Source organism: Nelumbo nucifera, chromosome 8 (genome assembly GCF_055504915.1).
Source record: "Nelumbo nucifera cultivar China Antique chromosome 8, China Antique-T2T, whole genome shotgun sequence".
Taxonomy (NCBI): domain Eukaryota; kingdom Viridiplantae; phylum Streptophyta; class Magnoliopsida; order Proteales; family Nelumbonaceae; genus Nelumbo; species Nelumbo nucifera.
In genome coordinates, this window is record NC_142656.1 from 52,238,193 (window position 1) to 52,252,797 (window position 14,605).

The following is a 14,605-nucleotide window of genomic DNA, read 5'->3' on the forward strand; positions in this document are numbered from 1 at the left end:
CGAATCCACCCATACTCACCCCTATCTCTAACAACTATTTGTGATCATGGATGATATTTCCGCCATGATCTTCAAACGAATTTTCAATTTTCTCCCTGTTTGTCGAACCAAGCAGCATCAGTGTGGTCCCCACCTTATACCAAAGAAAATGTAGGTAGAACCATAGAAGGGTTATTTGTTTAGTGATGTAATTAGAAGTAAGATGGTATGGTCCCACTTTATATGAAAGAATAGAGGTAGGAGAAAGGTGATGTAAACTTTGCACATCATGTAAAATTTGCATTTTCCTACGAGTGCAAAAGAGACAAAAATTACAAAATCTGTATCAAAGAGGAGTGCAATCATAATTACAAACAAATGGATGTAAAACTGAACTGGGTGCAAATTTCGTATCCGGTTCAGATTTACACTCCACACAAACAGACTTTAAAATGTTTTAGACAAACAAGTTACTGTCCTTTATAGTTAACTATAATTAAGTAAAGAAGAAAAGCTAAACAAAAGTCTAATAGACCCAGAAAAGCAGGTATTAGGAACTTCATGAGCAGACAGAGCACCTATAGATGGACATCACATGTGATTCTCATGGCCAAAACTCAGCCATGCAGCTGAGATGGTCACTGTCAATTTTGCTCTGTAGATGTTCCAAGCTTGTCATCCTTTGGCATGGTGGTTGGTTCCAGTTCAGTCTATTCTTGATGCTTCCATCAGTATCACCATTCCCCGATCCAAGCGCTGCTATCTCTCCGTAAGCTGTGTCTTGACCTTGGTTATCCATGCTTGCTAAAACCTCTGACGCGCGAAATAACTGGTTGGTATTAAGTAACTGTGGTGAATTGGAATGGCTTTGAAGGAGATAATTCAAACTACAAGTTAGTGAGCCTCGAGTAACAATATCTTCTGCCAATCTAACCTGTAAATTAAAAAAAAAATGCAGTTTTGATTCCTTCAGAGAATGTTCATAAATTAGTAATGCAATGGAGCCACAGCATAATAATCAAATTGTAATGAGGCTGAGAGAAACCCCAAATGTATGGGATTGTGGATTCCTGTAACAGATGATGTAGAAAATTGTTGCATTCCGATGGTTTTTCCATACCTTCAGTCTCAAAGCTTCAATATCAGATTTGAGCACCCGATTATCAGTAGCAGCTTCCTTGAATTGTTGACTTGCATCGTTGAACTTCTTGTACAGAGTTGCATTTTGTCCTCTTAGTTGATCAACCTGGTACAGTAGAGAAAAAGAAAATGGACTCACAGAAGAAGAAGACAGAAGAAGAAAAGTAAATTAATGAAAGTTTCCTTTGAATCTATAATCACAGGTTAGGTTTAATTAAGACCTGCAACTCAAGTTGAGCCAAATGTGCTTGCTTTTTCTCCCTCGAACGTCTAGCAGACAATCTATTTGATACTATCCTGAAACCAAATCAGAAACCTCATTGAGAAAAACTGTAATAATAAATCAAAACCTATCAGTTTTAACTCATAAACAATATTGTAATGCACCTCCTAAGGCGTTTGGAGTCAGTGATGCTGTTGCTTTGTTCACATGACCCAGCTTCTATTTCGATGTCATCCTCATCTGATTGCTCCTGTGAAGAACCACTAGCTGCTCCCCGTCCTTGGGTATCTACACTTTTGGGTTGATTTGCAGAAGCGGGGCTTCCAGCTGATGCAGTTCCTGTGTACCCAAATGTTAAACTAGATGCAGGACCACCTGTAAACAAGTAAAAACCCGAACATACCCACAACAATTGGGTCCTCAGCCAAGGATTTGGTCTTCTCGTTCAAGTATTAGAACCAAAATCTAAGTCATTATGCAAGTAAATGTTTGTATCATCAATGGCCAATGTCTCTTACTGAGCACAAAGCCTTTAAAACATGTTTATGGTCTCAGATCAGATTAAGTATTTTGTAGACACAGAGTGATGTTTAATTACATCATCAATTCCTTACCGCATACTGATGACTGGGAATCCATGGTGGCTGAAATGTTTGAATGCTTTGGCGTGAGATTTTGAGCCCGGAATCCGCTTTCTGTTAATCCACCATAACTTATCAAGTCATTAACTGTGTCCTGCATTCAGAGACGGTGACAAAGAGTTTACATAAAGAATGAAGCAAGTCCTTTGTTTTGAGATACAATTTCAACACTCTTCTCATGAAGAATCGAAGTTTTCAGAATGCATCAGAGTTGAAGAATTTGGGCTGTTCAGAACAGATTGAAGGTGGAGCCAGTAAATTTATCCATGGGAGGATGGATAATCCTCCCATCTGAGTTCAGCTATACTTCTTTTTTTTTGGGATCTTACAAGCTTGAAGGCTTGACATTGCATCAAAGAGGTAAAATTGAAGATTTTAAACTGTTCAAACTTCAAAACAAACTAAAGCTCAATCCAGTTCATACATCCATGGAACGATGGATGATCATAAGCCAGTGGGTGTGTAACTTGGGCCTAGTTAACCTGAACTCTCAGGCAATTCCAGACCGAAACTAAATTATGCATGTATGTATGTATGTTTATGAACAATTTTAAGTCTAAAAGCTAAGATTTTTTGGTATAATTTTGTCACTATATGTGTAGATTAATGCTAAAGTTGGTCAACCCTAGTTGTCTAATCCCAGCCGGTCCAATAAGAAAGGATTCTTCTAGAAAAAAAAAAAAAGAAGAAGAAATTGGAGTAACCCAAGCCCACCAACCCAATGTCATCGATGGGGTGATGGTCAACACTGGTCGTCTTAATTTGGTGTTCAAACCTTTTCCTTTATGACCAAAGAGACAAGTTTTCTTCACTACTAAGTTTTATGTTCGCAAACAGGTTCTTTAACTTTTAAAACCAAACAGACAAATAAACTAGAAGGATACGTGTGATGCATTCTCCAAAGTTGCTTTTCAGAGTAGAAGAATGACAAGAAAAATTCTTGCTTTTATCTGAGTTGTTTTTTCCTTCTTTACTTTCAATAGCAGAAAAAAGTGAAGACTTTAAGAAAAGTGAACTTTACCATTGTTCATAAAGTCAAGATAAAGGAGCTAACTTTTATTTTCTAGAAACCTATCCAAATACACCCTAATTTTTTTTTTCATTTGCTTTTTCTTTGATGTATGTGCTTCTCCAAGCACAAGTCAAAATTTTCCAGGATGAGCAGTGAGAATCTAAAAGAAATTGCAAATTGCTTCCTAAGCTTTGAACCATGAAAAATGCTAAAAACCTCTCAAACAGGAAACCCAAATCATAATTTTCCTTATAAACCATAAACAAATGGAATATTGACTGAATTAGATTCATATTGGCCTTGCCCAAATGGCCAAATGGCTTGATCTTCATCTTAAAGCTAGCTCTAATGCTTACTTTATTATTGGGAACCTTGCTATTGGACTGGTTTCTTAGAATCACAGAAATAAAATTGATTCTTAGAATCATGTTCATCAGCCCCTAACACAGACATCCGAAAGTTTCCCAAATAATCAGCCGAGGAATCCAAACAATCAAAATTTATTATTGACCGTTGCTGAGTGTTTTCTTTCTTCCTTTCTTTTTGACCATATTCTCAAGTTAAATCAATGATTTTTGAACATAAAATAAGAATCCGAATATGATACCTGAAAGACATGACATTTAAAAATGTTTATAACCAATCAGGTAATATTTATCAAATGTCACAGGGTTTCTGATTGGTCAAAATTATTCCGGCATCATACCTTTCTAGCATCATAGATAGCTCGGGTATAGAGATATAGGGCTGTAAATATATCCATTTACCCAAAAACAAATTTGAAGCTGATCCATTTGGGAAGCAATGTGAAATCTGAATTCGATCCATTTATAATTTTTTGAATATGCATGTACCTTTGTTTCTGTTAATATAGTTGGTGTTAATTAATGTTGCATATATGTTTACTCAAAATTTATTCTTGAAATAGTGCTTCTATGGAGAGGAATTTTAACTAAAAAAAGCTTGAGCCATTAATTGAGTCCTCGAAACAGTTATTTTCAAATCATTTAACTCATAATATAAGAATATTTTTAACCATTTTTTAATCTATTAATTCGTTTTATTAACGCTTAATATACAATATCAAAATCATTTTTAATTCATTTGAATAATAATACAATGTCTGACCGATATGTTTAGATTTGAGTCATATACTAACATTAATGTATTAAATTTGAATTTCACGCTATCCAATTTCATTTATCCATTATATCTGTTTCATCCTCATATCGGGTCCGGATCTTTTTTTTTTAAAAAAAAAAAAGAAGAAAAGAAATTTAATAAGAAAGAAAGAAAAACGTTCCAACAAGTTCCGACGTGATCAAGTTGGAAGAGTGTTGGAACAGTTTTACCAGTATCCTATTCACATGATTACGTGGGACCAAACCAAAGCTCTAGCTGTTATTGTAAAAAGATGATGGTGAAACTGGGCCTACCGGTTACATGTACCCATGATCCTAAACTGGTAGTGGATTTCCCCCCAGCCCAACCCAAAAAAAGTTGGGCTTCTAAAGCGGGCCCATGTCCACAACTGGGATATCTTATAGGTCCCACCTCCACTGCTTCCGTAGCTCACAAGGCATTCCAACTCTGTTTTCTGCTGACACAACCACGCACAAAGTTTCTGTTTGCATCATCATTACTCAATCATAGTCAGACTGATCGATCATTCCACCGACCCAACCCACGACTACTCACTACCAAATCTCAGCATAACAGAACAAATTCCAAAAAGAGAAAAAAAACTATTCACCGTCAATTGCAATCGCAGTATTCCAGCGTTGAGACTTCAGAGCTTGGACATAGTTTAGCTCGGTACCTCGCAAAACACTAAATATTTCCTAATTCATGCTCTCAGAACAGCAATTCTACGTCAGTTGGAAATTGCTTCCTTTGTGTTTGCATGGCAGAATTCAAAGCGACGAGTCCAACCCCAACCGACGTTGAAGTTTCGGTTTTATTTTATCCATGAAAATTATAGCTCAAGAAATAAGAATAACTGAAATAACTAAGTTAACTAACTTACCCGGTCTCTGGATCCGAACCCCAGATCGCCGGCGGTAGCATAAACGTCGTTGAAACTATTGTCTTGCACCTGGGCTCCGGAGAAGCCGTCGGTTTCGCCAGATTTTCTCGCTCTCTGGATGTTACTCCAGTTCTCGTTCTCGCCGGTCTCCGGCGCCATTATCCGCCCCAGGAGCTCCTCCAGCTTTAGTTCCGACGCGCTTCGCTTCATGTTGCCGCCGAAGACGGAGGAATAATTCAGATTCTGTGGGCGAGTTGTGTCGCAGAAGACCAGTCCGCCGAATGTTTGTTGATCCATTGTGTGCTCGATGGCCATTTGATCGACCTAGAACTTCAAATATATTGAATTCGATTGATCAAGAGAGAGAGAGATGAATGCAGTTACAAGGAAAAACGGAAAAAGCAAAAGCACAGGGATTCGCAAAAGAAAAGCTGACCATAAATGAACCAACGTGCTTTATTGGGTAAAATCACAATAATACCACTGAACTCTCCGTGTATTTACGCTCTATACCTGCCTTTCTTGTAGTGTTTTTTCTTCATACGTCAGCTTCCTGCTGCAGAGGTGTTTACACGGTATTTGGCATTGTACAGTATTATCATGTGCACGACGTGTAGGTCCAATCTTTAAAGATTGAGTCACAGTGAATGCGACGTTTTAGACACGTGTTTTGCATACAAAGAGTTTAGCTAGGACAATAAGTGGGACCCCCTGGATGGTAATCATGCATCATCAATAATGACACGTGGCATAACAACTAGGCACCCGAGTGCAAGTGCCAGTTTGCTAGGGCCTGAAGAAAATGTGGATCACATCTTTAAATCTTCAAATATTGAGCCAAATTTGATGGTTGTAGCTAATTGTGCTGTATGATGGCTGGAGTAGTGGTACTTTGGTAATTAACAGGAGTAGCAGGGCTAATCTTTGCAAACAGTAGGATAATGGAGATTGATTTAGACTCCCACCAACGACAAAGCAGATGCCTTCGGTTCAAGACGCGAAAAAAGTAGGCCTCTCTCCGCTCTTGAGTTTCAGACTTTTTGAGAGACTGCTTTATCTTTTCTAGCTTGGCTAGTTAAATTACCAAAATGGCTCAAGTTATTACCATAACGAAGGAACTGATGGAATCTACGGTCAATTTGTCGTCAAAAAGAGTCGAAGCAGATGACGTGTACATCACTTGTACTTTTACCTACTTGATACGTGTCAATAACAATATGCAGGGACTCACCTATCAACCAAACGGACAGAAAAAGCCTCGACTGTTTAAGAAAAAATAGATTGGGATCTTTGAGAGTTATGGGCATGACACGTTATCCCATTCAATTCAATGTTTAACTAGAAAAATATTCATCGTAAATACTATTTTACCCCGCATCCCTGACAACGTGTCGCGCAGAAAATGGTAAGTGGAGGGATAGAATTTCTACGAATTGAAATCCAATCTATGTTATAATTAGATATTTGAATTGAAATTCAAAAATTTCAGTCCACATTATGAGTTTATACAACGGATAGTGCTAAATGGAGGAATCCATTATATGTGAAGGTTTGAGACTACATTTAAAAAATAAATAAAAATAATTTCTAGAGAGAATAAACCATAAATTTCCCTAAAACTTATCATGTTGTATTCATAATCAGTGCCACAATAATAAGTTGACATGTGGCCAAGTCAAGGAGAAGACATTCAAACTAGTTGAGGAGCCAATAAGTGTTGAAGCCGAGAAGTAAGGGTGCCAATGGACCAGTTTGGGGTCCAATCTAAAATCAATTTGAACGGATTGGACGGACCAAAAAGGCATAGTGGGCTGGATTAATCCAGTTCAAAATATTTATTAGACTGTACTGGACTTGATCTGTTCGTAATAAATTTATATTGGATTTGGTTGGATTTAATCAACATATGGTCCATTGATATAAGATAATAATATAGGTGTCAATGGACCGAATTTTGGTTAAAACCACTCTAAATTAAAATAAGTTTGAACAAATTAAACAGTTCAAACATTAAATTGAACCGATCCAAATTATTCATTGAATTAGATTGAACCTGATCCATTTGTAATGGACTCACATTAGACTGAATTGGATTGGACCAAATTCAGTCCAATCGACACCCCTACGGAGCAGTAGGGGTGTGATCGACAAGCTTGGGCCCACACCGAGGGATGGATAAGTAGTGAGCAACGAATGCTCAAGCCGATGCGACGGCTTGAACTTTCCACCCTACCAAGAGAGGGAGGGATACATGGGCCACATCAGAGAATAACTCAATCCATGCCCCCAACAGGAGGTGACATGTGTCCTACAAGCTGGTAACATGGCGATTCATTGAGTGCTTATGTAAAGGTTTTGCCCCCCAAGGTAAGAGTCTCTTGCACATTCTTGCGCCCAAAGGTATATGACTAGTTTTAACTTTTATATGAGGTTGGCCCTAAAACTGTCCATCTAAAACCATTGATTTGATCAATCGAACAGAATAAGGGTCCGTTTAATTCACAATAATAGTCTGTTTGGTTCTAGGAATGGCAACAGGGGGCGGAGGTCATATTTCCTGTTTCCGATCCCGATTCTAAAATTAATTTGCATCTTCATTCTCTATCTCATTCTAAAATTAATTTTCATTCCCGTTTTTATTCCTCGTCAGGGATAAAAGTTATCCTCCACCCCTGATCTCCAATGGGGACAGGTTCCCTGTGAGGACCCAAATCTTCGAACTATTTTAGTTAACAGTGTATTTTGAAAAATAAATTTACTTAAAATAAATAAAAATTTTAAATTATAAATAATATAAATAAGGTCCTCGCCCAATGGGATCAAGGCGGGGTGGGGACCTCAATCCTCATTCCCAACCTCATTGGGTCGGGGAAGTCGGATACCCGTTGAAAATGGAGAAAATTGCCATACCTATTTTGTTCAAACATGAATCGAATTGAGAATTGGAATTGGATAGAATGAGATTTCAATTCCAAGGGAATGCCATTCCATTAGAAATGAAAATAGGATTCTGATTTTGCTCAACCAAACAGTTGGAAATTGGGATGGCCCATCATTCTGATTCCAATTCCAGACCCCTATTCCCATGAACCAAACGGGCCTTAATTGTTGAACTTGAACTTAGGCCTTTAGCTTTGTTCAACAAACTTAAACCTAAGACCCTCCAATAGTTGTTCTCGTTGTCAACTACAGTCTTACTACCGCCATTGGTCAGCACTCATTACCTACAGTTTGGAGGCTCAAGCCATAGAGATCAGATAGAGTTACTAGCTAGCATTCATGATTCATCCCATTATTCTTAAACCTTCTTCTTGTTCTTGCTTCTTGAACATTTTCAATTTTCTTGTAGAGATTTAACATTTTCGTCTTCTTCATGCAATGTTGTAATCTTGTAGGAGCTATTTTAAGTTTTTAACTCTATCTTGGACTTCTTGGTTTTGAGGTGTCAAACTTCCACCAACTTCTTTGTGATTGTGCTTCTATTTTACTTCTTATTAAATTATATTTCCATATTAGTTTTGAGATCTCACATCATGAGGTATAGTCCACTTTGTTTTTCTCTTATAGCAGTCGATAATCCATTTGCAACCATAGAAATTAAAACTCAAAGTCCATAAAAACTTAGGGTCCGTTTGATTCGTAGTTGGAATCGGAAACTGAATAGTCCATCCTATAACCTGTTTAGTTTAGACAGGAATGGAAATGAGAATTAAAATCAGCAGGAATAAGATTTCATACCCAAGGGAGGGGCAGGGAATGGCCATTCCTTAAACGAGGGAATGTCATTCCAGCAGGAATGGAAATAGAATTCCGATTCTGCCCAACTAAACAGTTGGAATCGGAATAGCCCATTCCAATTCCAATTCCAAACTCCTATTCCTGCAAACCAAACAGGGCCTTAGTAGAGGATCAAAGAACCCTTGGAATAAAACAACGCTACACTAACATAGGTAAGGCTATTTTCCTTCTTCATTTGATGACTTGAACAATAGTTAATGATCGATTGTATCCCTAGAAATTAAAACTCATGATCAATTGATTGACTAAAGATATCATGTCCAAAAAAACTCAATGAAGGACCGGAACCCTCGAAAGAAAACCATGCAATAACAACATAACCAATATATATGAAGAAATCTTGGGAGGAACACTAAAGGCAAAATAGGAAAGTTAACATTCCTTCTTCACATAATGATAGTATATTTTTGAGGAATTAATGAGATTAGACTGTGTTTAAAACAATGCAAATGGAGTGCAAATCTTGGTTCAGGGTAAATTTGTACTCTGGTTCACTTTTGCTTGTGTTTGAAAATATTACATTTATGTATTGACAAATGACAGAAAACACATTTTTCAATGCATATTTACATTAACAATAAAATGTAAAAGTAAATCCATAATAAAGAAGTAAATTTGCATTCAAGTGGGCTTTTGATAAAAACATGCATATGTTTTATTGGAATTCATGTTTGCATCCATTACAACTAAAAATCTGTTTGGTAAGAAGGTAAATTTGTCAATACAAAACTAACCAAACTTTACAATTTATATGGACCGTTTTACACTCTACATATTTACATTCACACTTATTTGCACCTTTTCCAAGCGCAGCTTTAATGGGTTAGGTTAAGTTGTTTTTTTTACTCTTATTACTCCTTATAAGATCGAATTCTAATAAGCACAGTGAGAACATATGTCCAACAGATTTGAATCAAACTTGGACATAAGGCTGAGTTTGGAAGGAGTACAAATGCGAACATATACAGCATAAATACATACAAAATAATATAAATTATAAGGTTTTACACTATATATTTGCATTAATTTGTACTCCTTTCAAATTCAGCCTAATGAACTGTTTTTTTTTTTTCTTTTTCTATCAAATCGAACTCAAAGTTCATTTGAGCCATTTGAATCCCCACTAGTGCCTAAGCACCCATTTGTGAGGGCATTCAAGGTGGTGTCACTTTGTAGTCAACATGCTCTTGCACAAAGTAGAAGTTTAGTTAATTTGATGTATTTGGTATGAGCATGGGAGACCGAGTTGGCTGTAAATTATCATACCACAAAATATGAGGCTCAAAGGGAAGAAAGCCAAGTTCACAAATTAAAGGAGAGAATAAAGCCAATAGAAACTCCAAAGTGGCACAAGCAAGGTTGCGATACTTGACTCCTTCATGCTGGGCTTTGAGATGATCAGTTGCTTTAAGATTATTTCCTATGAAAATACAATACCTTCCTTGAAACCGACGATCATCAGGGAATCCAGCCCAATTGGCGTTAGAAAAAGCATGAAGTGACAAGTTTGATGTGGGAGTAAGCAAAATATAAACATGATTAGGGGTGCTCATGCTTCGGTTGTAACCAGTTGACCAATTTGGTTAATTGTCGGTTTGGTTGGTCATTTTTTTTGGTTTTTAATTTTTATAATATTTATTATAAAAATATAATATATAATAAAAATTATAAATATATAAAAATATTATATTTTAAATAATAAATAATATATCATATATTATAAATATATATTTATATATATAATGCATATTTATTAATTTATAATATATAAAAAATAATATATATATATATATACTATACATAAACATATATAAAATATATAGAAATATATGTATATTGGTTAGTTTGGTTAACCACTGGCTTTCTATATTAGTTAACCGAAACCGAACCGGTACCTTCAGTTTTTCTAAAACACCGAACTGAAACTGAACCGACTAATTTGATTAACCAATTTTTCGATTCTTTGATTTCAGTTGATTTTTTCGATCGATTCGGTTTTTCGATTTTTTTTGCTCACCCCTAAACATGATGGTATGCTTTAGATACCACACATTTCTATTGGTACATTGTAGTGTGCAATGGTGGGTATGTGTATGAACTGGGACCCCTTATTAACTGCAAGGCACCTATAAGCTGATGAAATGGTGTGGAATCAGTGAGGGGGTCACCATTCCCGTGTCACAACTAAATACCAATAACCATAAAAGTTGTAACAAGTTTAATACCTTCTAACCCTTCTTTAGTTAGAAGATCCAAGATATATTTTCTCTAAGAGAGAAATAATCCAGACTTTCTACGAGTGGCTTGAACTCCTAAGAAATAGTGTAGTGGTCCAAGGTCTTTAATTATAAAAGTGGACCCAAGTTGCAAAACCAAAAAGGAAATGATAGTGGGTTGAGGCCCTATTATGATAGTGTCATCAACATAAATTAAAACAAAGAGACAAAGACTGAGAAGAGAGGAAAGCCAGTAAAGTGTAAGAATGAAGTGAGATTTTGGTACCATGCACAAGATGCTTACTTTAGCCCATAAAGATATCACTGTAGACATTTTTGTCAAGAGAGCCATGCATTATGGACGTCAAGCTGCCTCAAATCCTAACCATGTGAAATAGTTAGAGAGAACCGCATGAAGAGTAGTTGGTTTGATTATGGTACTAAATGCCTCTTTGTTCTTGAGTCTAATCCGCTCATTGTACCTCTTGGACACAAGATTGGATTGGATTGGATCTCTCAACGGAATCATGGTTTTTAAAACTGGACTGGATTGGATGGTTGGACCAGAAAACTGGGAATTGATCAGGTGACCAATTCCGTTTTTCTCCAAAACTGGATTTTTCCCAAAAACCGTTGATATTGGTTAGCAAACTGTTGACTCAAGCGGTTAACCATTTGAACGGTTTTGACCATTTTTTATTTTTTGTCAGAATGGGCCAACTATTCGGTTTGAATGATCAAACTATTCGACCCGGGAACCGGACCCTGACCGGTTCATTTTCCGGGTTGGTTTTAAAAACCTTCAATGGAACCATTTGGTTTTCATTTTAGATGAAAACCCCATTTAAAACTTAAACGGTACACTTAGATTGAAGAGAATACAATATCTTTATTCATGAATGATCTGATATTTGCATGTAGAGATACAGGAGTTTTAGATAAATACAAATACTGGAATGAATATCTGCTATTCTATTGATACATAGAAGAGGAGATAAAGATAAACAATATGAGTACAAAAGGCTTATCGCAAATACAGAGGCTTATCGCAGGAAGGCTTATTGCAAGAATCATGGAGGTTGGTTGTGTGATTTTGGTGTGGTCCGACACCCCCCCTCAAGTGATGCATGGGGTGAGGCAATGCATAGCTTGTTTCAGAGCTGCTAGAAACAGGGTCTGCTTAATGGCTTGGTGAAGATGTCAACCACTTGGTCATGAGTGGAGATGTATTGAGCACGAAGTGTACCTTTGGCAACTTGCTCTCAAACAAAGTGGAAGTCGATTTCGATATGCTTAGTCCTAGCATGAAAAACGGGATTGGCACTGAGGTAAGTGGCTCCAATGTTATCGTACCGCAGTGTGGGAGAGCATGAAAGAGAGAAGCCAAGCTCACGGAAGAGAGAGTTAATCCAGAGAGCTTCGGAAGTTGCGAGAGCAAGACTGCGATACTTTGCTTCAGTGCTGGAGCGTGAGACAGTAGCGTATTTGCGAGATGACCAAGAGTGGAGATTGTTGCCAAGAAAGATGCAATAACTACCTTGCGAGCAACGATAATCAGGACATCCTGCCCAATCAGAGTCAGAGAAGATGTGCATGGAGGTGATGGAAGAGGGTGTAATACAAAGGCCAAACTCAACGGTGGACTTAAGATAACGCAAGATGTGCTTAACAAAGGACCAGTGAGCGAAAGTAGGGGATTGCAAGTATTGGCAAGCTTTATTTAAAACAAAGGCAAAGTCTGGTCGAGTGAGAAGGAGGTATTGTAGTGCACCAGCAGTACTACAATAAAGTGGAACATCTAAGAATGGGTCACCAACAGTGCGCTCAAGGAGATCTTGGGCATAGCAACGTTGATTGAGAAACAAACCATTAGGTGTTTGAATGACTTCGATACCTAAAAAGAAGGAGAGAGAGCCAAGATCTTTGACTGCAAAGTGAGATTCCATAGCTGATATGAGATCAGTAATAGCAGAATGTGTGGATCCAGTGAGGATGATATCGTCAACATATACAAGAATGTACAGGCAGTGAGTGTCACTTCGCAAGATGAAGAGAGAGGAGTCCACTTTGTTGGCTGTAAACCCATAATCCAGAAGGAAGGAGCTAAGCTTGGAGTACCAGGCATGAGGGGCCTGTTTTAGCCCGTAGAGGGACTTTCTTAGGCGACAGACATGAGAAAGTCGAGAGTCATCAACAAATTCAGGTGGCTGGGACATGCATACTTCTTCACAGAGGTCGCCATGCAAGAAAGCATTTTGTATATCAATTTGACGCAAGGGCCAGGAGAGAGATACTACAAGAGTGAGAAGAAGCCGAATAGTGGAGGGCTTGACAACTGGGCTGAATGTCTTAGTGAAGTCAAAACCTTCCCTTTGATGAAAGCCCTTAACAATGAGACAAGCTTTGTATCAATCAATGATACCATCTGGTTTGCGTTTGAGGCGAAAGACCTACTTATAGCCAATGACATTGCAGTGTGAAGGGGGAGATACCAGCTCCCATGTGCCATTGCGAAGAAACACATTGTACTCCTCAACCATGGCAGCACACCATTGTGGATCTTTGTTTGCTTGGGAGAAGCATGTAGGTTTAAAGACGGAAGTTGGAATTGGGTGGCATGTGGCAACAAGAGAGAGAGGTTTGCGAGGTTTGAAGATGTCGTCTTTGGCTCAAGTGCAGATGGGATGAGTAGAGACATGAGCAGTTACAGGTGGAGGAGGAGTTGATAAAGACAGAGAACTCATGGATGGAGATGACAAAGGGCAGTCTGAGGATCCAGAAGAGTCATTAGATGCAATGGTGGGAGCAACAACAGAGGTGGGAGCAGGAATGTAAGGAACAATAATAGGTGGTAAGCCAATAGGCTGGGTCAGAGAAGAGTGATGTGTAGGTATTGTAGACTGGTGAGAAAAGGGAAATTTCATCTCATGATAAAGAACATGAACAACAGTGTATATACGTCTTGAAGCCGAGTCGAGGCACTGATAGCCCTTGTGGTTGGGGCCGTAACCAATAAATACACAGGGAAGAAATCTGTACTCCATCTTGTTGGACATGTAAGGTTACAAGTAAGGAAAGCAGAGGCAGCCATATACTCGCAGGAAGTGATAATCAGGTTTCTTGGAGAATAGTTGTTCATATGGAGAAACACCACCCAGTACATCGGTGAGCATCCGGTTAATGAGATGCACTACAAAGAAGAAGGCATCAAACCAATAGCATTTAGGTACATGAGAGTGAGCCAATAATGTGAGTCTGGTCTCAACTATGTGACGGTGTTTGCACTCGGCAACACCATTCTGAGATTGTGTGTGCGAACACGAGAAGCAATGTACAATGCCTTGCTGTTCAAGATAAGGAGTGAATGTACGATATTCACCACCGCCATCAGACTAGAAGTATTTGATGTGAGAGCCAAAGAAATTAGCAACAAATTTCTGGAATTTGATGAAGATAGAAAATGCTTCAGATTTATTCATTATGGGGAAGATCCATACATAACGACTGTAGTAATCAATAAATTCTATGTAGTAACATAAACCATGAGCAAACGGAACCGGGGAAGGCCCC

General features: G+C 38.0%; 1 protein-coding gene across 2 annotated transcripts; it reads right to left on the bottom strand.

Moving 5' to 3' along the window:
* Positions 1 to 248: 248 nt before the first annotated feature.
* LOC104601569 (bZIP transcription factor RISBZ4-like) lies at positions 249 to 5,417 on the bottom strand. Of its 2 annotated transcripts, none has more exons than XM_010264949.3 (6): positions 5,022 to 5,417; positions 1,957 to 2,077; positions 1,507 to 1,681; positions 1,341 to 1,416; positions 1,100 to 1,225; positions 249 to 913 (listed from the first exon to the last, which is right to left on the bottom strand). In XM_010264949.3, the coding sequence occupies exons 1-6, from the start codon at positions 5,334 to 5,336 to the stop codon at positions 584 to 586; spliced, it is 1,143 nt and encodes a 380-aa protein (XP_010263251.1). In that variant the 5' UTR covers positions 5,337 to 5,417; the 3' UTR covers positions 249 to 583. The 2 variants fall into 2 exon arrangements, with proteins under 2 accessions (XP_010263251.1, XP_010263250.1); XM_010264948.3 differs by having other exon boundaries at positions 1,507 to 1,717; positions 5,022 to 5,394.
* Between the last annotated feature and the right edge of the window lie 9,188 nt (positions 5,418 to 14,605).